We start from the raw sequence: 21,927 nt of genomic DNA on the forward strand, positions 1-21,927 counted from the left end.
TCCTTCTCATAGAATTTTTCCATCCTCGCAATCTGACCATGTAACTTCAGGCTATCTTTAACATGAGCGCTTCCACTGCTTGTAAAGCAGATACTTGAGTTCAATTTAACTACTGAATTGTCCACAGCGCTAAGCTGAACATCTTGCTCTTGAATTTTTACTCAAATATCTGCTGTTATATAATTCTGCAGTTGCACCATAGTAGATTAAGTCCTATCAAGTTTATACACCACCCTCCAAATATCAAGCATAGAGATATTTGAAGGTTCCTGAACTTTTCCTGTATCTTGCAGTAAAACCAAAATACCCAAGGTAAAGGTGCCCATGCCACCACGTTAGTTCCACAGAAGGCAGCACGGGCCAGTTCCCCAGTTATTACAATACATGATGCCTTCTCCTTAATAAATATACTCCAGTAGAGTGAGTGACAAATTAAATGTCAACCGCTATTAGCATCTACTTACACTACATGGAAAATTTAGTTCCCTTGGAGTTAAAGTAGGTAAAGATGTATCAATATCCAAAATAGGCAGTGGTAGGGGTAGATTGGTACCTGGACTCAGTGAGGCTCCTGAAAGTAGTCTCTGGTTCACTGTCCATTCTGGCTCCTAAAACTTGCCAGATGATGCATTGGCCCATCTGTTCTTTGGTGGGGACCACAGACATCAAAGAAAAGACTCTCCTATTCCTTTACTTGCCCATTGAGGGGTCAAACAAGTCAGTCCTAAATCAGGCAGAAGGGGTATGCCCCTTTGTTGCATGGCTTTGGCAGCATGCTGCTGCCATACTGATTTTAAAGAGAAGGATGTGCCTGAGTAGTAACGTCAGCATGAACTCTCTCGTCATAGAAACATAGAAATGACGGCAGAAGAAGACCAAATGGCCCATCCAGTCTGCCCAGCAAGCTTCACACATTTCTCTCTCTCATACTTATCTGTTTCTCTTAGCTCTTGGTTCTATTTCCCTTCCACCCCCACCTTTAATGTAGAGAGCAGTGATGGAGCTGCATCCAAGTGAAATATGTAGCTTGATTAGTTAGGGGTAGTAGCCGCCGCAATAAGCAAGCTACACCCATGCTTATTTGTTTTACCCAGACTATGTTATACAGCCCTTATTGGTTGTTTTTCTTCTCCCATGCCGTTGAAGCAGAGAGCTATGCTGGATATGCATCGAAAGTGAAGTATCAGGCACATTTGGTTTGGGGTAGTAACCGCCGTAACAAGCCAGCTACTCCCTGCTTTGTGAGTGCGAACCCTCTTTTCTTCTCCCCTGCCGTTGAAGCAGAGAGCTCTGCTGGATGTGTGAAGTATCAGTTTTTCTTCTCCCCTGCCGTTGAAGCAGAGAACTATGCTGTATATGCATTGAAAGTGAAGTATCAGGCTTATTTGATTTGGGGTAGTAACCGCCGTAACAAGCCAGGAGGGGGGGGGGGGGGGGGGCAATCTTCACTGCACTGCTCTCCTTCTCACTATTTAAGGTCAAGTTTCCTTGCTACTGGGGTGTAGGTAATAGGATTTTCTCCATTCACATTTGGAATCCTTGCAGGATTTGATGGACCAAAAGGGCTGCTAATTCCGCTGGTGTTTCCAGAATTTGGAGAAGACTCTAAACATTTGCACAAGGGTCTTGGCCCTTTACAAACATTTACTCTTAAGCTTTTCCCTAAACTTGTCTAGATCCTTCGGGGGACAAGAATGTTCTAGACGTCCTGGTTTGCTCTCCAGGGGCTCCATTATTAGATGGCAACCAAGAAGGGGTCCTAAGTCACCTCAGAGCAATGTATTCCTGGTGAACCTCCTCCAAACAGCTAGAATTTGCTGCAAGCGAAAGCTATGGTCTAGCACCCCTTTGGGGGGTTATGAACTGGAGATAGTGGGACTCCTTGTAGTAAAGTTGATATTCTGGAAAGGACAAATTGAATGGTACCCTCCTTGTCTTAAGCCATTAAAAAGAGGTAAAGAAATCCTTCATTAACGCCACTACTTGGTCAGAGGCAGACGTGTCCTCTGACCTGGCGTAGGTAGCGATACATCCTCTTCAGAAACTAGGACCTGTACATCTTCCAGACATCATAAAAATCTGAGTTGGATGTCTGTTAGAAATGAGAGGTATTAGAGGCAAATGAGATCTGGTGTTTCAAAGTCATAATCCATGACCCAGTAATTTGAAGAGACTGGCAGTGGAATCCTTTCCCACTCTGCTTAGACTTCGAGCCTCTTCCGAATTCTTATGTTCATCTGGCGATGGTAGCAAGATGGTTTGGTTGATATGGAAGTGGGACACCACTTTGGGGAGGAACGACTGAACGGTGCATAACTGGATGGTTCCCAGGGTGAGTCTGAGGAACAGCTCCCGGCAGGACAGTGCTTGTAGCTTGGATATACAACGAGCTGAACAAACTGCCAGCAGGAAGGCCGTCTTCAATGTTAGTAGTCTGAGAGACAGGCCACGGAGCGGTCTGAAAGAGGCTCCTGCTAAGAAATTCAGGACCAGGTTGAGGTTCCAAAGAGGTACCAGTCACTTTAGAGAGGGGGGTGGGGGGTGGATGTGCTCGTCTCCTTTCAGGAAGCGTGAAACATCCGGGTGAGAGGCTATGGTGTCGCCCTCACGCTTAGATCCTTAGCATGACAATGCGGCCACCTGTACCTTGATGGAATTGAGGGACAATCCCTTCTGTAGGAATTCCAAGATCACAGGAATTTTGACTGAGCGTGGAATGATGTTGTGGTCCTCGCACCTAGGCTTTGAATATTCTCCAAATACTTATGTAGAGAACGTGCGTGCTCTGAGTAGGGTGTCAATTACAGCCCCCGAGTATCTGCTCTCTCAGGCAAGCCCTCTCAATGGCCAGACCATAAGAGAGAACAGAGCTGGATCCTCGTGGAGGATTGGCCCTTGCTGGAGCAGGTCTCTGGGTGGAAGTAGTGGCAGGGGAGTCCCTGTCAGTAGTCTTCGCATGTCTGCATACCATGGTCTTCTTGGCCAGTCCGGGGCCACAAGAAGTACTGGTCCCCTAGACCAATCTTGTGGATGATGGCGCCTAATAGGGGCCACAGCGGGAAGGCATACAGCAGAGTCTCCTGTGGCCAGGTCTGCACCAGGGTGTCGATCCCCTGGGACTGAGGTTCCCGCCTGCGACTGAAGTAACTGGGCAGTGGGCCATTGGACCGGTTTGCCAGAAGGTCTGTGGTTGGTATTCCCCAACGGTTCACTATTAGTTGGAATGCTGTGGTCGATAGCTTCCATTCTCCTGGGTCTAGACTTTCTCTGCTAAGGTAGTCTGCCATGATGTTGTCTTTCCCGGTGACGTGGACGGCCGAGATCTCTTGGAGGTTCCCTTCCGCCCACGACATTAGAGGGTCTATTTCCAGAGACACCTGTTGGCTCCTGGTTCCTCCCTGACAGTTGATGTAGGCCACTGTTGTGGCTCTGTCAGACATGACTGACCGCTTTGTTTCGGAGTCTGTGACCGAACCATAAGCAGACTAGTCTGACTGCCCGGACTTCTAAGCGATTGATGTTCCATCCCGATTCTTCCGCGTTCCACTGCTCTTGGGCGGTTTGCTCTTCGCAGTGTGCGCCCCATCCTCATAGGCTGGCATCCATAGTGAGCAGGATCCAGGTCTGTGAGGATAGTCTTGTTCCTTGGCTCAGGTGGTCGACTTGTGGCCACCATCGTAGTTGGGTCCGAACTCTGCCCGGGAGCTGTAGACGTACGGTGTAGTTCTGAGACAGTGGATTCCATTGCGATAGGAGAGAGCGCTGTAGGGGGTCTCATGTGAGCTTGTGCCCATGGTACTACCTCCAGAGTGGATGCCATGAGCCCAAGGACTTGTAGGTAATCCCACGCTATGGGGCGAGGTTCGCTCAGCAGGGTTTGCAAATGGTTTCTCAGTTTTGATCTCCTTGTCTGTGTAAGAATGACCTTGTCTTCCTTGGTGTCGAAGCGGACTCCTAAGTATTCTAGAGACTGAGGGCTGCAGACTGCTCATTTGTGTTGACCACCCATCCGAGGCTCTCCAGTAGAGTTTTGTCTCTGTTGGTTGCCTGGTGACTTTCCTCTGGGGATTTTGCCCTGATCAGCCAATTGTCTGGTTAAGGGTGTACGAGGATCCCTTCCTTCCTCAGTGTTGCCGCCCTACCACTACGATCTTGTTGAATGTCCAGTGTGCTGTGGCTAGCCCGAAGGGTAGTGCCCGGAACTGGTAGTCACGGGCCAGGATTTTGAAGCGTAGGAAACGCTGATGATCTTGATGGATCGGAATGTGTAGGTATGCTTCTGACAGTCCAGGGATGTGAGAAACTCTCCCGGTTGTATCGCTCTTATTACGGAGCATAGGGTTTCCATGCAGAAGTGGGGAATCCGCAGGTGACGGTTGACAGATGAGGTCCAGAATGGGCCTGAATGTACCCCCTTTCTTGGGGACGATTATTCCATCTATTTTATGTCCAGTATTTATTTGCTGAGGAGGTACTGGGGTTATGGCCTCTAGGGCCAGTAATCTGCTCAGCATAGCCTCCACTGCCACCCTCTTGCAGGGGGATTCCACAAACTTGTCCGGAGGGGCTCGGAGGAAATTCAGGTAGTACACCCCTCTCGAATGATGGTTAGGACCCACTTGTCCGAAGCTTTCTTGACCCATCTTTGGTAGAATAGGGCACGTCTGCCCCCTATGGCTTCTTCCTTTGGGCGGGTCGGCTGATTCTCATTGTGGGGTGAGGCTGGGGCCTGGACCCGAGCTGGTTCCCCTTTTGTTGTGCCTGTTCCGAAAGCACTGGTTCCTGCCTGTGGGACGAGGCGCTTGATAAGTGCTTCTGTATGGATTGAAGCGCTCTGAACCTCTGCCCCTGGAGGATCAGGGGAAGGGTTGCTGGTTTCTCTTATTCCTGTCCTCCGGTAGCCGCGGCAGTGGGGACTCGCCCCATTTGTCAGTTTCTCTAATTCGCTGCAGAACAGGAGAGATCCCATGAAGGGCATCCTTGTAAGTCTTGTTTGCGGACGTGTCGGCCGACCAGCTTCAGAGCCAGAGATGCCTCCTGGCTGCCACAGCTGATGACTCTCCTCTAGCTGCGGTGCGCATCAGGTCGGAAGCAGCATCCACGAGGAATGATACTGCTGCCTCCATGGCTTCCCCAGGGGTGTTGCTCCTGATCTGTGATAGACAGGCACGTGTTACTACAGTGCAGCAGGCGGCTATCTGTAGGGCCATTGCAGCGACGTCAAAGAACTGTTTAAGAATGGATTCCAGATGTCTGTCTTGGGCATCTTTGAGTGCTACGCCTCCCTCCACTGGGATAGTAGTGCGCTTCAAGAGACTGCGCAGACCATGGCATCCACCTTTGGGCATGTCAGAAGGTCTTTGGCCGCCGGGTCCAGAGGATACATGGCTGCCTTTGAATGAAGACTCTGGAGCAATCCATTCCAGGTCAATTAGCTGTTGGAAGGCTTGTAACAGAGAGAAATGGCGGGAGGTCTGACGGAGTCCCTCTAGCAGGGGATTCGTCTTAGGCTCCCCCGAGGCACTTGTGCCTGGGACAGCAAGCTCCTTCAGGCTGCAGGTGACCAGGTCTGGAAGCTCATCCTTTGTAAAGAAGCGTCTCATGGTCCTGTGAGGCTCTGTCTCCGGCGGGGGGGAGTTCCCCCTCTAAGATGTCCATGTCCCCGTACGTGGGACTTCCGGGTGGTGGATTCGCTTCCCTGAGCCTAGAGGGGCCTGGAGCATAGAGGTCCTCTGGTGAAGGCTGTGGCCGTGATATCTGAGGCTCCATCTGCATGTGAACGAAGGAGTGCAGGCCTTTGAAAAATTCCACCCAGGAGACAGACACTGGGTCCAAGCTAGGGGACGCTGTGTCCTTGGGGGGGCCCCCCATTTGAGGTGGTGTCCCGCTGCGAATTGCGGGGTCCGGAGTACTTAATGAGAAGCTAGCACTCAGGCCCGGATGGGACTGGCCCTGGGCTTGATCCCCCAGGGCCTCCTCGCACTGGATACACAGGGCGTCGGCCTCTTCATGTTGTGCTGCTCTTGATGTGGAATGTTGGGCAGAGGCTCTGAACCTTGAGCTCCTTTTCCCACGGTGCCATGCATATAGGCAAGTAGAATATATTATGCGCTCCGGTGCGTCGAATATGTGCGTGGATGGATGTATGCCTAGGATGTGCACACAAGTCGCAGTTATGCGCCTGGCCCAGTAAGCGCGAGTTGCGGGCATAACCTGTGTGTACGGTACTTCAGTGTGTAAGTTGTGCGCACAAGGAATGTTGTGTGCACAGCTCGCCTTATGCGCACGGATCGAGACTGCAGACAGGGCGGTGAACAGGGCCAAAATGGCGACGGCGACCACGCGGGCAATATGGCGACCACATCGGAGGGTCTCCACGTGGGTGAGCCCTTGGATCTAACTGGGGTCTAGCCCTGCGAGGGCAGATCAACCCGGTGGCACTGGTCCCGGCCGGTGACCTGTGCGACTCATCGAGCTTCGGAGACCAGCGTCTTTAAACAAGATTTCTACCTTACCTTGTCAGCGCTTCCTGGTTTCGGTCTGGCAGTCTCCAGCTGTGGGGGCAGAGGGAAAATACCTTCACCGCCACGCTCGAGGTTGCACCCGCTGCCTCTCAGCCATGCCCGAGATCGGGGGGCTAGGTCCCTGAAGGTCGGCCACCAGAGGCTCACCTCCGAGGGACCACGGAAATCACCTCGGGAATTCTCAACTGGGGGATGGACCACAAGGTGTCACTGCCAGAGAGCAGGGCTTGCTGATAAGTAAGTTTTATTTTGGGTTCTTTTCTCTGTTAAATGTTGCTCTAACGCTGTGAGAGCGTGCAAGTAGTCCCTAACTGCTATGGAGATAGAAAATACTGAAGAGCTGCACTTCCTGCAGGGGTATATGTACTAGGGCTGACGTCAGATTGAAATCTGATCAGTCTCCAACTGCTATCAGGAGTACACTATACCCATTGATCCTGAGTCCATCTGCTACACGCTCGGAAACGAGCAACTTTAAATGAAGGCATAAAGAATAAGGTACCTGCATACATTTTATCCATGTACTTTAACAACCCAATATACAAACAAATTATGTGAGTGCTTTATCTTTGAATACTGGGTGGTTTGTGCAAGTTTAAAAGTACCCGTGTAACTTAAGTTAACATGTGCCCTCAAAAAATGCTAATACCTGATTCACAAATGGGCTAGAGGCTCCTCTTCTATTATACAATATTTAGCTTTAAATTGAAATGAGCCATAAAAAAAGGATGCTTTGAAAATTACAGATTTTTTTCTTCTGCTCCTACCAGACTATAGAAGTAGCGCGATTGCCATGCAAGTCCACTTGAATACATGGAAATAAAGATGCTAGGTGAGAAATCCAGCACATGCATGGGACAATTTGTTTTATTCAAAGACACAAACATTTTAACCAAACAATAACATTTTCACTTTTAGAGCATCAAGTAAATCTGGAAATACATGTTCACTGTGTATGTAATCAATTATCTTATACATCAGTAATGATCAAGAATTTAAATACATGACACTGGCATAATAGTGTTTCAAAATGAAGTAGCTGCTTCACACTTACCACTATAGTTTACTTGCTTAAAATCCTTGCAGCAAGAAAAAAAATTATGCTGTTTAATTTTCTGTACATTATTTTTCCACTTTTCTTTTACAGCTCAATGTCTCTACAACAATTTTATATTCAACCTATTTCTTCTTTGAAGCATTGCCTTCCACTTCCCCACCCTTCTCATGCCTCAAACAGCACACACTGGACTCGCTCCTTGCTGCCCTTTTCATATTTACATACTAAATATGTAATACTGGGACCAGACCCCATGCTTCAAGCCATAATGCTGTGCACTGTGATGCAGGTGATCCAGGGTCAGTTGGTTTTGATACTGACCCAACCCCCCGCCCCCACCATTAGCACTCTCGGGTCTGGAAGGGAGGGAAGGAAGATGGCTGTCACTGCCAAGGTGATGCCTGCTGCCCAAGTGGTGGCATGAAGGCACCCCTCCAGCCAGCAAAGTTTTCATAGAACCACTGCAATATGCTGACTGGGAAGGATGTTTTCAAAGATGGAGGGTAAAACAGGGCAGGGTAGGAAGATGACAAAAAAATAAAACCTCACAAAACCCTTAATAACTAGTTCTTTAACTAGCTTACATTTTCTGTTCCAAAAGCTGCCAAAGGGGCCCATATGATTTGGTAAAGTATAGATCAGCTTTCTGGGTCATAAGCTGTCTTCCTCTTTCCTCTGGTGCCAATAGGACAGCACCAGAAAAATGTTAAAGCAGTTTTTGTTACATGTAATTTAAATTTCAGAAGTATTAGCATGCAGCAGTATTTTTTTTTTTTTTTTTGCGAAAAGCATTCAGCTGCCATTTTCTTATATTCAAACATTGCAAGATGTATTTGCATGCTACTAAGATTCTGAATTACAGTCCAACCCATTTACAATATACAGTTACTACAGAAGTCTACACCCCTTTCACAAATGTCCACCTTTTGTTGCCTTATAGCCTGGAATTAAAATGCATTAAAATGTTTGTTCTATATATCCACACATTCTAGCCCAGAAATCAAGTAAAAGCAGAGTTGCTTACCTGTAACAGGTGTTCTCCTAGGACAGCAGGACGCACGTCCTCATATATGGGTGACATCAGATGGAGCCTGGCACGGAAAACGTTTGTCAAAGTTTCTAGAAACTGACCGGCACGCTGAGCATGCCCAGCATACCACTATCCACAAGTCATCCCTCTTCAGTCTTAATATAGAATTACAAAAAAATAGACTAGGAGAAAACAACTCCACGGGGTGGCAGGCAAGTTTCCTGAGTACTAACATCTGCTGTCCTAGGAGAAAACCTATTACAGGTAAGCAACTCTGCTTTCTCTTAGGACAGGCAGGATGGTAAGCCTCACAAGTGGGTGAATACCTAGATACAGGTTGTTCCCGAAACCAGGGGTCCAACAGGCACATATAACCAGGTGCTAACGGGCACAACTGAGTTGCTGTTAACACAGGGGAACAGCCTGAACCCAAACAAAGGGCATGAGGCAGGAAGAGTTGGGTTTTACATCTGGAAGAGATTTCGGAGGATAGAGTAGCCGAAATTGCTATTGCATCGGCCGTCCTTGTCCAGGTAGTAGTGCGAGGCAAAGGTGTGGAGGGAACTCCTATGTCGCAGCCTTGCAAATCTTGTCCCAGGGACCACTCTCAAGTGGGCCACCAAAGCTGCCATGGCTTTGACAGAATGAGCCTTGACATGGCCCCCAAGCTACAGTCCTGCCTGAGCAAAGCAGGAGGAGATGCAATCTGCTAGCCAGTTGGACAGGGTATGCTTAGCAACCGCAACTCCCGATCTGTTCCTGTCAAAAGAGATGAAGAGTTGCGTGGCCTGCCTATGGCGTGCTGGACGATCCAGGTAGAAGGCCAAGGCTCTTCTGCAATCCAAACTGTGCAGAGCCCGTTCACCCTGGTGCGAATGAGGCTTCTGAAAAAAGGTGGGTAGGAAGACTGACTGGTTTAGATGGAAATTAGTCACCACTTTAGGCAGGAACTTAGGGTGGTCCTGTGCACACACTATCGGGGAAGAACTTTGTGTAAGGTGGATACAACACCGAAGCTTGAAGTTTGCTGACACTGCGCACAGAAGTGACCGCCACTAGGAAGACAACCTTCCAGTCAAGAACTTTAAGTCAAAGGAGTGCAGTAGCTCGAAAAAAGCCTTCATAAGCTGGTCCAGGACAATGCTGAGGTCCCAGAACACTGCAGGGAGCCACAGGGGAGGCTTTAGTTGAAGCAGACCTTGCATGGAGCACCCCATCATAAGGTGCATGAGACTGGGACACCAAACTCCACCTGGTGGTAAGCCCCAATAGTACTAAGATGCACTCTGAATTGGTTTTTAGGCCAAACTCAGAGAGATGTAGCAGATAGTCCAGCAGCTTAGGGGTGGAGCAAGAGAATGGGTCCAAACAGTGACTCTCACACCAAGCAGAGAACCTCTTCCACTTTAGACCATAAGGTTTCCTAGTATACTGTCTCCTCGACTCCAGCAACACCAGGGAACCACATCTGAGAAGTCCAAGGGCTGTAAAATCAGCCTTTCACATCCATACCGTGAGTAATAAAGGCTTGGGGGTTGGGACGACACAGCCTGCCCCGATCCTGTATGATAAGGTCTGGGGAAGTCCCCAGACTGATCGGCTCCCTCAGGGCGAGATCTTGCAGGAGTGGAACCAGATCTGCCATGGCCAGTAAGGAGCGATGAGGATCATGGTCCCCTGGTCCTGCTGGAGCTTCAGGAAGTTCTTCCAGTGGACGCGGAGGATACGCATACAGGAGGCCCCTGTTTCAATGATATGCAAAGGATATCGGCTTGCCATTCTCCCCGATGAAGGAGCAGAACAGAGTTATCTTCTTGTTGCAGGGGGGAGGTGAACACATCCATGTCCTTGGTTCCCCCAAAAGACAGAACCTCCTGCTTCAGGGACCATTCATCGGGTTGGAACGAGCGACTCGGGCCATCCGCCACTACATTCTCCATCCCTGGAAGGTACATGGCACGGAGCAGCATGCCTCGAGATAGATCCCATGACCAGATCTGGACCACCTCTTGGCATAGGAGGAACTATCTCGTACTTCCCTGTTTGCTGAGGTACCATGTTGCCACCTGGATGTCAGTCTGAATGAGGACGACCTTGTTGGCAAGGTGATCCTGAAATGTCTAAAGCACGTTTCGAATTGCCTGGAGCTCCAGGAAGATTATCTGCTGCTATGCTTCCTGAGCGGACCATTGACCTTGGATGTGAAGACCCTCTACATGGGTACCCCACCCAAGATGGGAGGCACCCATTGTGAACACACCTTGAGTAGAGAAGGGCTAGAAAGGGGACCAGTTTCCAAGTGGATAGGGTCTCCCACCATGCCAAGGCGACCTGGAGTGGTTGATTAACCCGGATGTGCACTTGAAGGCCCTGGCGCCACTGGGATCGGAGGGCCCACTAAGCCCTGCGCATATGCAGATGAGCAAAGGGAGTGACACAGATGGTCGCTGCCATGTGTCCCAACAGCTGGAGCATACAGTGCATGGAAACTTGGCGACCCAGATCTTGCTCCCGCCAAGGCCACTAAGATGAGCCACAATCCCAGGATAAAAACACCCTAGCCCGCACCATATTGAACTTGGCCCCAATGAAGTCCAACTGTGGTAATGAGACCAGTTGACTTCGGGTAGCTGACCAGAAAACCCAAAGCCTCCAATAGCCAAATGGTGGAGTGCAGACACCACAGCTCTCCCTTCTGGGTGGCACTTGAGCCAGTCGTCCAGGTAGGGAAAAAACCTGCACATGTAGCTTCCGTAAGTGCCCACCACCACTAGGCACTTGGTGAAAATGCGGTGTGCAGATGCCAGACCGAATGGCAACACCCGGTACTGGAAGTGGTTCTCGCCCAACATGAACCGCAGGTACTTCCTGTAGACATGGGAAATTTCGATGTGGGTGTAGTTGTCATTTAGATCAAGAGAGCATAGCCAGTTCTCTCTCTGCAGGAGAGATATCAGGGTGCCGAGAGAGACCATTTTGAACTTTGCCAGTTCTAGGAATTTGTTCAAGGCCCGCAAATCCAGAATAGGATGGGAGGTCCCTACTTTTCTTTGGACTCAGGAAATATCTGGAGTAGAAGCTGCTCCCTCGTTACCCTGGGGGGACGAGTTAGACTGCCCTGGCCATTACAAGGGTGGAGAGCTCCTTCAAAAGTATTTCCTGATTTGCTGAGAAGCCCCAAGCAGGGCACGGAGAAGAGTCTAGCAGGGCACTCTGGAAATTCAACCTGTAACCCCGAACGATGAACAGGACCCACTGATCTAAGGTGACAGACAGCTAATGGTCCACAAAACCATAGCCGCCCTCTGACCGGAGGGTCCACCATCGACAGCACCAGTGACTGGCTTATACTCCCCTTGTATCCAGTCAAAACACCATGGCAGGGCTTTACTGGGGCTCCAGCTAAGGCCTAGGAACTTGTGTTTGCAGAGGGCGAGCTCTAGGAGCATCCCATTGAGACCTCACTCTGGTAACCGGAGGATAGTACTTACTCGGACAGTAAAAAGGGCACCTAGGCCCTTGCCATGAGGACTTCTTGCCCGAGGACTGAGTCCAAGGTGCTAGCCGAGAAATACTGGCATGTCTCATGATGATCCTTAGCTGCACTACTGCCTCAAACTTGTCACCGAAGAGATTCTCTCCAGTACAGAGCAGATCCACAAGCTGTTCCTGAACCTTTAGACGGAGGTGTAGAGCCAAGTCATACGGCTGACACCAATGCCAGTCACTGCCACCTCAAAGACATCATAGCCAACCAGACCTCATGCTTGTCTCACTCCAACCTCTACTGGTCACCTTCAGGAAGTCTTTCTGCAGTTGCTGAGGCAGGCACTCAACCAGATCCTGGATTTGCTTCCAGAGATTCCTGGAATATTGGCTCATACAGCTGATAGTAGGCAATACGAGCCACCAACATGGAGCCCAGGAAGACTTTCCTCCCATACAAGCTTAATTTTCACACAGATTATTGCATTACATTGTTACTGTACTTTTGATGGCACATGATTAAATTTGTAAACTATACCACTCATTTTCTTTATCATGCCTTGTTGTAAACCGTTGTGATGGTTAGCTAACTTAACGACTGTATAGAAAAGTTTTTAAATAAAATAGTGCTCTTACCCCGGGGGAGCCAAGGTATGAGTTTGAGAATGCTTTGCTTTTTTGAGAGCAGACTCCACCACAGATTGCTGTGGGAGTTACACCTCTCAAATCCCTTGGTGGGCTGAACCAGATACACCATATTGGTCATCCTGTTCACCAGGGATACAGAGAGGGGGTGTTCCCAGAGCCAGACAAATCCATAAAGATGTCTGGAAGTGGGACAGCCACCAATTCCTTAGACACATCCACAAACTGGATGATCTCCAGCATCTTATGCTGGGAGTCCTCCTCCGTCAGGAGCTGGAATGGGACAGACTCCGCCATGGCCCGTACAAAGCCCGCAAGTGTCAGGACTTCAAGGGGGGGGGGGGGGGGAAATCAACACTTCTCCTCTGGAGGAGACAGCTCAGAGGGCAGGTCCTCAGAGTCAGTGACACTCCCTGACATCTTGCTATGCACCCAGTTACAAGACCTCGTGAGGGTCTGTAATGGACATAGTGTGGGGGCACTGGCGAAAACCTGATGCCATTTCAAAAAGTAACAGACAAGCGGTCGATGGTTGGCAGTCACTGGGAACCAGCACAGTCAGAGATTGACTGAAGAGACGCAAAATCTCACCGCGACACCCAATAACTAGAGCCAGGACGATGTCGAGGAACCTGGTGCGGGAACAGAACCAAAGAGTACTCAAATGTGCAAGTTTTTCTACAAAAAACAGCGCAAGCTCCACATCCATGAGACGACAGTTCTGTGGAAAAGAAGAGACTGAAGAGGGACCCCACATGGACGGGTGGATTGTGGCATGCTGGACATGCTCAATGTGCCAGTCAAAGTTTGTAGAAATTTGACAAAAATGTTTTCCATGCCTGGCTACATCTGATGTCACTCACTTGTGAGAACTACCATCCTGCTGGTCTTAGGAGAAAAATACATTCCAGAAATCCTTAGAAAATGAAGTAGAAATGAAAGCATGGAATAGCTTGGTTATATAAGTGTCAAGTCCCTTTGTACTTTTGTAGCAATCCTAAGTACTAAAAAAGCTCTGGTGTAACTAACTGCCCTGAAAAGCACACACCAAGTGAACTGGCCCACATACTGCTAGGACAAATCCAGCAGTTCCTGTTGGCTCCATCTATTCAACAGTGCATGCCAAAGCAAAGACACAACCATAAGCACCAAGGAGATGTAAAAAAAAAAAAACAAAACTCCAAGACAAAGTTGGGCAAAGGCACAGATCTGGGGATGGATAAAAAAAAAAAAAAGAATTGCTAAGTCCTGAATATCCCTTGGAGCATAGTTAAGACCATTATTAAAAAGTGGAAGGTAGATGGCTTCCCTAGACTGGCATCTTCCACTTTTGACAGACTTATGAGCAGCATAAGTGGAACTGTTTTTGGCATGCAGAATAGTTAAACAACTCCAATGTAGACATTTTCGAAGCACAGCATCATGTCACAGTCGTAGTTTGGATGGAGTAGACTGTGGTTTATTCTACAAGCTAACTACTTTGAAGTTTTCTTGTGAGAGTTTAAGTCACATGCACATTTGTGATTACTTGACAGTGTTATTGTACGATTGCACCAGCAAAAGCAACATTAAATGGACCCTATTGCTGAATGTGTCTTTATTATTGGTTGTTATCTTAGGAGTCCATCATGGTCCTACAAATCTATTTACTTTGATTAAAATTAAATTTAACTATTTTTTGGGCTTTGTTATATTCCCTATATTTTCCCTGGATATCCTGAGATTATGAGCTTACACATACAATTTTCTAGATAAGGCCATCCCTCCAAACTGGATGACTGAGAAAGACTACCGATTTGGGAGGAGTTTACATGTGATAATATCCAAACTACGCCACAAATCTGGCCTTTGTGGTAAGGTGGCAAGAAGGAAGCTCACCTTAAATCCCATATGAAGTATGCAAAGGAACATCCAGGGGATTCTACAATCATGTACCAAAATACTTTATGGTTTGAAAATTCAACACATTGCCTTTTTGGCCTGAAAGAAAAAAAAAAAAAAAAAGAGCTACACCTGGTGCAAACCTAACAGCACATCTAGAGAACATCCCTACTATGAAACATGTTGGAGGCAGCATTGGCAGGGACTGAGGCACTTGTTAGGATAGAAGGGTCCAAGGAAAACCTGATGCCCTATGCAAGAATGCTGAAAATGGGACAGAAGTTCTCCTTTCAGCATGACAACCAAAGCACACAGCCAAGCTACACTGAAGTAGCTAAGGAGTGGCCCAGTCATAGCCCCAACCATACCCTACCCCCTCTCCTACCCCTTTGCTCCCCTCCCTCCTCCTCACCTTCACCCCTTACCCTGCACATATGTTAAATTATGTTAATCCCTATTATTGTACATACTTGCAATTTTTGCCTACAATAATTTTCATCTACGTTTATTCTTCTGCCACTTTCCCCTTCAATAACTCCTCTGTCACTTTTCCCCTACAATAATTTATTAATCTAACTTTATTCTGCTGTCACTTCCCCCCCCCCCTTTTTTTTCTTCTTTTACCCTTTTGTAAACATGTTATTTTAATTTTAGTTTAATTCTTTATTTCCCCCACCTTTCCCTTTACTTTCTAGTTATTAAGTTTCAATATGTTTTTAATTGTATTTTGGTAAACTTGTTCAATGTAAAGCGCCGTTACAGGCACTAGTTTTATGTTACGCTGTGAACCGATGTGATATCTTTGATGAATGTCGGTATATAAAACCTTTTAAATAAAATAAAATAAATAAATAAATAAACCTCAATCTAAATGAAAATTCATGACATGACTTTAAGATTGCTATCCATCAATGCTTGAACAATTTAGTAAAACATGATCTAATAAGATGAAATTTAAACTCAACCTGTTAATTTCCTTTCCTTTAGTCCGACAAGATCAGTCCAAAGACCATTGGACTGATCTTGTCCCTCCTGCCAGCAATAATGGTGACAGAGCTCAAAGCTGACTTCACTCCCCCTTAAGGGGTCTTGTGCTGCATTCAGCTCTTCAGTATTCTATGTCAAAGCTAAGACAACAGAAGTTAATAGTTTGGTTTCTAAATCAATACTACAACCAAAAGCTGATGCAATCAAGAAACTTCACTTCATGGTCATGTTTATATTTATAAACCCAGTATATCACTTTTCCAGAAATTAGATAATCCCTACACCAATGTCAGATTATGCCAACTACCTTCAAAGTGGGCACCAACATATTCACTGCTAGTTTTCTGAACTTGTCAGACCAAGATCCCTTGGATCCTTGGGGCTTCCCTGGCTGGGTTCTTAAATGGTCTGACAGGACTAAAGGAAAGGAAATTAACAGGTACATTTTAATTTTACTGTCCATGGCAGACCAGTCCAAACAAGTGAGATATACTAAAGCCACAACAGATCCGTCTTCTACGTTCCAAGGTATAGCCTTTCTTGGCTTGCACACCCACTCTGAGGTCCTTACAGCAGGGATGCAACAGAGACAAGAGCGCTGCCCTGCCATTATCCTCTGGAAAAAGACAGGTTCTGATTCTGCCTATTAGGAGTCCTGCACCCTCATCGAGTAGATTTGACAGCTCTCTAAGACCTGCAAATTCTTGCTGGAGCAGGTCAAAGCACTTATTCTCCTTGATTCCTCATGAAATCAATATCTTAGAATAGACTATGCTTTAATAGAACACATCAAAGACCTATCCAAGAAAAAAAAAAAAACAAAAAACTAGTCATCTACAAACATCTCAAAGATGAGAATGGCCATTCCTGTCCTACATCGCTGTACTTTTTCACCATCAGAAGTAAGAAAGGCCCTTGTTCCAACAGAAGTGAAATACTATCCTTAAAAGGTGATAGTAGTGGGCTCAAAAGACATCTTTTCCATTAAAATTGCTAAAGGCCAAATGGAGACTAATTTCAAACAAAACTCAAAAGATGTTTGCGAGGAAGGGAAACCAGAACCCTTCAAAACTAAAAACTCAGGCTCCAAGCTGGAATAGTCCTTCCATAGCAGACGACTTGTGTTCTTGATTTCTTAGAATAAAGTATCCCATTCAAAAAAGTAGCAAGAAAGCTTACATGTACTGTGTCCCAGAGTCAATTTCTCACAGAGGGCAGATTTGCAAGTTATGCCTTTATCTCAGTCTCTACCGGTGGAAGAACAAGCTTGAAAGAATGTATCCCTCAAAGGGAAATATTGCCTCCTCTGTAAACTGTACTCCAAACTAATTTCAGTCCACTAATGTTACTCTTTCACACCACTGAAGGCTGTACCCCTGGTGGTATGTAGCCTGGTTCTCTCAACAGCCTAAGTTATAAATTCTAGAGGATTCCTTTCATTTTCTTTTACAACCTAGAAGAATCCTCTGACTGGGGGAATGGGAACCTGTTTGCACTTTTAAGAATCCAGTCTAGGGAATGTCCAGGTTCCTGTTGGGAAAACACACAGAAAACTGGTTGCCAGTCCTTGTTCTTCAAGGATATCCAAACCCCCGATCTCCTGCTTTCTTTTTTTGGCTGTACTTGCTTGTCTGAGCTTTGCTGGACTGATCTGAAATCCACCTGGGTGTCCCACCTGACTGCCTGTAGGTCACAGGCCACTTCTGCCAGGCCTTACATTCAGATTCTCAAGAATGTCAGCTCAAAGCATTTGTCTGTATGATCACAGTGTTGGCCGTGTGAGCTGCTGCTAGGTACTGTAGGGCAGTGGTCCCCAACCTTTTTTGCACCAGGGACCGGCTTCAAGTAAGACCATTTTTCCATGGCCCGGCAGGGGCTGGATTTTAGTGCATACTCATTTAATAACGACATTTATAATGTGAATGTGACTCAGCTCACTATAGGTTCTCACATGCGTGACACACTGGCCCATGATAGTCACGGGGCTAGATGTAAAAGTACAGTTTGCATCCACAGGAACCCCCCTGACCCACAATAATGGACGTAAAGCAGAATTATGACATTCCCCATACAACTCACCCTACAAAAAAGATATTCTGGTTCTGGTGTCATCTCAGTAACAGCAACTCAAACTCCTACTTCCAGGCTCAATAGCCCTACTTATGAAGAGACAGCAGTTTACCACCAATGCATGTCCTCTTGAGAAAACACAACAAATAAGACTGATACAAACGCTTACATGCTAGTAAAATCTCTCATCTCGGTAACACAGAACAGACCTAACATACTCCCAGGATCTGTAGTAATGCACATAAACTAATCCGCACACAGTTACACCTGTGTTATAGAATACACTCAAACAGGAGCAACCCTATCTATGAAAAGGCAACATTACAAATATTAAATCAGGTCCTAAAATCCAATACACCTCTTATTAGGAAAACAGAACTAGCAAGCAGCTATACATCCCCACACAGAAATAATTGTAAAACTATACTAATAAGCAGAATAAATGTTTCAAAACAGCTATGAACAGAATAACATCCAACAATTAAAAACTCATAACTATTAAACATTCTCCAAACACCAATAAAATATTTCAAAAAAGCAGACATCACATAATTAAAATGGCAGTCAATCAAGAAAAAAAAAACAAACAAAAAAAACTTAAGCAGCCACCTTTACTTACCCCCTCCAGCAGCTCTCCTACTCCCCTTCCATGCAGGCCATGGCACACACCAGAAGCAGCAGTAGAAGCTAAGCTCTAAACTTATGGTCCTCTTCCTTAGTGCCCATGTCTCTCTCACACACACACACCATACCAGTCATGCCCCCATGACCAGTTTCTGTCTCACACACCAATCATCTCCCAAACAGTCTTTGACACACACACCAGTCACCTTCCTGAACAGCTTCTCTCATGCCATACACACACAGGCTTCCCACTCCCGTGTTCTACTTACGTATACGGGCTTTTCACTCAATCACTTTCTCTGTCTCTCTCTCTCACACACACACCAGTCTCACTCCCATGCTTGTTCTCTCCACATGCACAGGCTTCTCATTCCCATAATCACTTTCTCTGTTATACACACACACCAGTCTCTCATTTCCATGCTCACTCTCCACGTGCTCAGGCTTCTCATTCCCTGAATCACATTCTCTCTCACATTCACACACACCAGTCTCTCTCTCACACACCCCGTCACCTTACCAACCAGTCTCTCTCTCTCATGCATGCACACAGGCTTCTCACTCCCATGCTTTTTTTCACACCCCCCCCCCCCCAAACATCAGGCTTCTTACGCCCATGCTTTCTCACATACCCAGATTTCTCACACACACACATCAGTCATCTCCCTGAGCAATCACTCATTGTCTCTCACATATACACACACACCAGCTCTCTGACCAGTTTCACTCACACACAGGCGGGCAGGCAGCTTCACTCTCTCTCCCTCACTTCCTCTCTTCCCCCCCCCCCCCCGAGCACAAATGGTAGCTGCAGCAGCCTCCTCCTCCAGCCCCCGCAGGCCAAGAAAGAAGAATCCTGTCGGCCGCGGGAGGCTCATGCTGTGTCTCCTTTCCCGATCATCATCTGCTTTGATTGTTCTGGGGCCGATGCTGCTGCTGCCACTTTTCCACGCGGCACGGCCTTTCTCCTTCCCGCACACCGCTCTGTGTATCACTTCCTGCTCCGGGTCACGGGGGAAGGCAGGCGCGGGAAGAAGAAAAGGCCAGCCGCGTGCGCCACAGCTTCTTGCACCGCTGCCGTTCCCACTGGGCTTGAACGTGCTGATAGCCCGGCGGCAACGGCAGCAGGGAAGGAAGAGCAGCGGGAGAGACCGGGAGCACGCAACACATCTGCCGGTCTTGGCGGCACCGCGGACCGGCAAAAAAACCCCAACGGCCCGGTCCTGGTCCGCGGACCGGTGGTTGGGGACCCCTGCTGTAGGGGGAACTCCATCCCAAACCAAATCTGATTCACTTACCAGGGTAGCTGAGGGCTATAGATTCCCTCAACCTGTTCACATCAGCTAATGGCATTATACTGAAGAGGGGAAGGCAACACCAAACCCCTATGGGATTGGGGGGGGGGGGGGGGGTAAAAGCTGCTTTGAGTTTTTCTGCTGTCTCCATCTGCTGGTGGGGAGGGACAACCTACTTGTTTGGACAATAAGGAATGAAATCTAGGTGTACAAAATTGGGGAAACTACCCAAGAGACTCACAGTGGCAATTGCTGCCAAAAGTGCCTACATCAAGTACTGATTCGGGGGGGGGGGGGGCTGAAGATTTATCCAACTGTTGGATTTCAGTTTTGTTTTTTATATATGTAAATGCTTTGCCCCTCCCCCCCCCCAAAAAAGCCACATTGTTGGCCCTGAAAGGGGTGGAACCTATTGAGTGGGAAATAACTCATTTAAATGCATGCAAGTCTTATGCACTGACAAAACAAAATGTGAAAAATCTTCAAGGGGCGTAGACTTTATACAGACACTGTAGATGCTGGAACAAAAGCCAGGTTAAAAAAAGAGGGAGGGGGAAATTTGCATGAATAAAACTTACAGTCATTGGTAGTTTCCGAGACTCCCGATACATGTGCATGTAACCAACGTACAACACAAGTGCACCAATGCAATAAAGGAATGCAAAGACTGCAACACTGACAAAGAACTGGGATGAGGAGGAGTAACCCCCTCTAAGGAATAAATCTGTCCAGGGTTGGCCACAAACACTGACTTCAGATACAGCAAACTTCACATTATTTAACCTAAAATACAAAGGAGAGAAAGCATAACTAAAATAAGTTTCCAATACAGACAGAAAGCCTTCTTAACTTGCTTTTACATAAAATTACAATTATGAGAGTATTTACTATATTGAAAAAAAAAATTAACTACATGCAGATCTATCACACTGCAAGTTCAGCCATAACCATTTAGGTTAGTTCTGTAGTTCCAAAATCCAATAGTCAACACACCCAAACAGAGGCTGGGAGGAGAGTAATCAAACTATGTAAACCAGCCTGGTTCACTAAGGCTTTTCTCCCATTATGTGTCTATGGAAAAAAAGACTTGACAAATCATGTTCCAAAACCTGTCCTGCTGATCACAGAGTCCGTTGGGTTTTCAGGATAACGGCAATGAATATGCATAAGAAATTTGAATACACTGAGATCCAGAATATACAGATTTCTCTCCTGCACATTCACCGTGGTTATCTTGAAAACCCAACTCGCTGGGTCACTAGGACAGGTTTGGGAAATCCTGCCCTAAATTTATGGAACTCTCTCTCAATTTTTTGGTACACTGAACTCTTAGGTTTTTATCCCTGTACATCCCCTTCTGGAAGGCAGAAGAAATTCTGCAGCAACATTCTTTTCTAATGGACAGAGTCAAAGGAGCCAATGCAATACAGCAGAGCGCAGTGTTTTATCCAGTTGGATGTAGGATTAACGCCTCCACAACACACCAGGAAACTAATAGCACTCATCACATGCAATTGCATGTCGACGAGGCTATTAGTTATTCACTCCACATGCAGTAAAAAAAAAAGTGTCCCCAATATGCATTTTTATGCTCAGACCTTAACGCCTGCCCAGAGCAGGCGTTAATTTCTGAGCACCCCAAAAAGTTGTACAGAAAAGCAGAAAATACTGCTTCTCTGTACATCCTCCAACTTAATATCATGGCAATATTAAATCAGAGGAACGAAAGGTTAAAAAAAGTGCCAGCAGACAGGTTCAGGAAACGGACACTCAGTTAACCAGCATTCATTTTCCAAATCCGTGGCTGTGGGCAGATAAATTAGACATCTGTTTTCTTAACCAGCGGTCAGCCACTGATAGCCGACCACTCCCGGGTGCTGGCTGTCAAGGAGGCACTAGGGGAGCGCAATCAACCATAGCGCCTCCTTGACAGGGCAACCCCTAATTAAAATATTGCATGACGCCCCCAGGAGAGGTGCCTGGGGGTGCATTAGGAAAGTGGGCGCTCAACACTCGGCGCCCTCTTTCCGTGCATCGGCCCCAAAATGAGCAGCTTGTGGAGTAACAGCCTAGCGGTTAAGGCAGCTGTAAGATGCTCCTTGTGACCTTGAACAAGCCATTTCCGTTCCATTGCCTTAGGGACAAACTTAGGGGCCTGTTTACTAAAAAGGTTTCCTCCGATTCTCTCTCTATGGGGAAAAATGCTTAGTAAATATAGAGTCCTTGGATTTTAAGCCCTCTGGGGACATGAAAATACCTACACTATCTGAATGTAACTCGCCTTGAGCTACCAATGAAAAAGGCATGTGCTAAATCTAAAGTAAAATA

At 47.0% G+C, this 21,927-nt stretch overlaps 1 protein-coding gene across 1 annotated transcript in view; it reads right to left on the minus strand.

The window, feature by feature from the left end:
- SYPL1 (synaptophysin like 1) overlaps positions 1-21,927 on the minus strand; it is a 39,283-nt gene that overhangs the window by 6,475 nt on the left and 10,881 nt on the right. Inside the window, exon 3 of the mRNA XM_029615902.1 lies at positions 20,178-20,382. Within this exon, the coding sequence (XP_029471762.1) occupies positions 20,178-20,382 (205 nt within the window). The remainder of the gene's footprint in view (positions 1-20,177; positions 20,383-21,927) is intronic.

Source organism: Rhinatrema bivittatum, chromosome 9 (assembly GCF_901001135.1).
Source record: "Rhinatrema bivittatum chromosome 9, aRhiBiv1.1, whole genome shotgun sequence".
Taxonomy (NCBI): Eukaryota; Metazoa; Chordata; class Amphibia; order Gymnophiona; family Rhinatrematidae; genus Rhinatrema; species Rhinatrema bivittatum.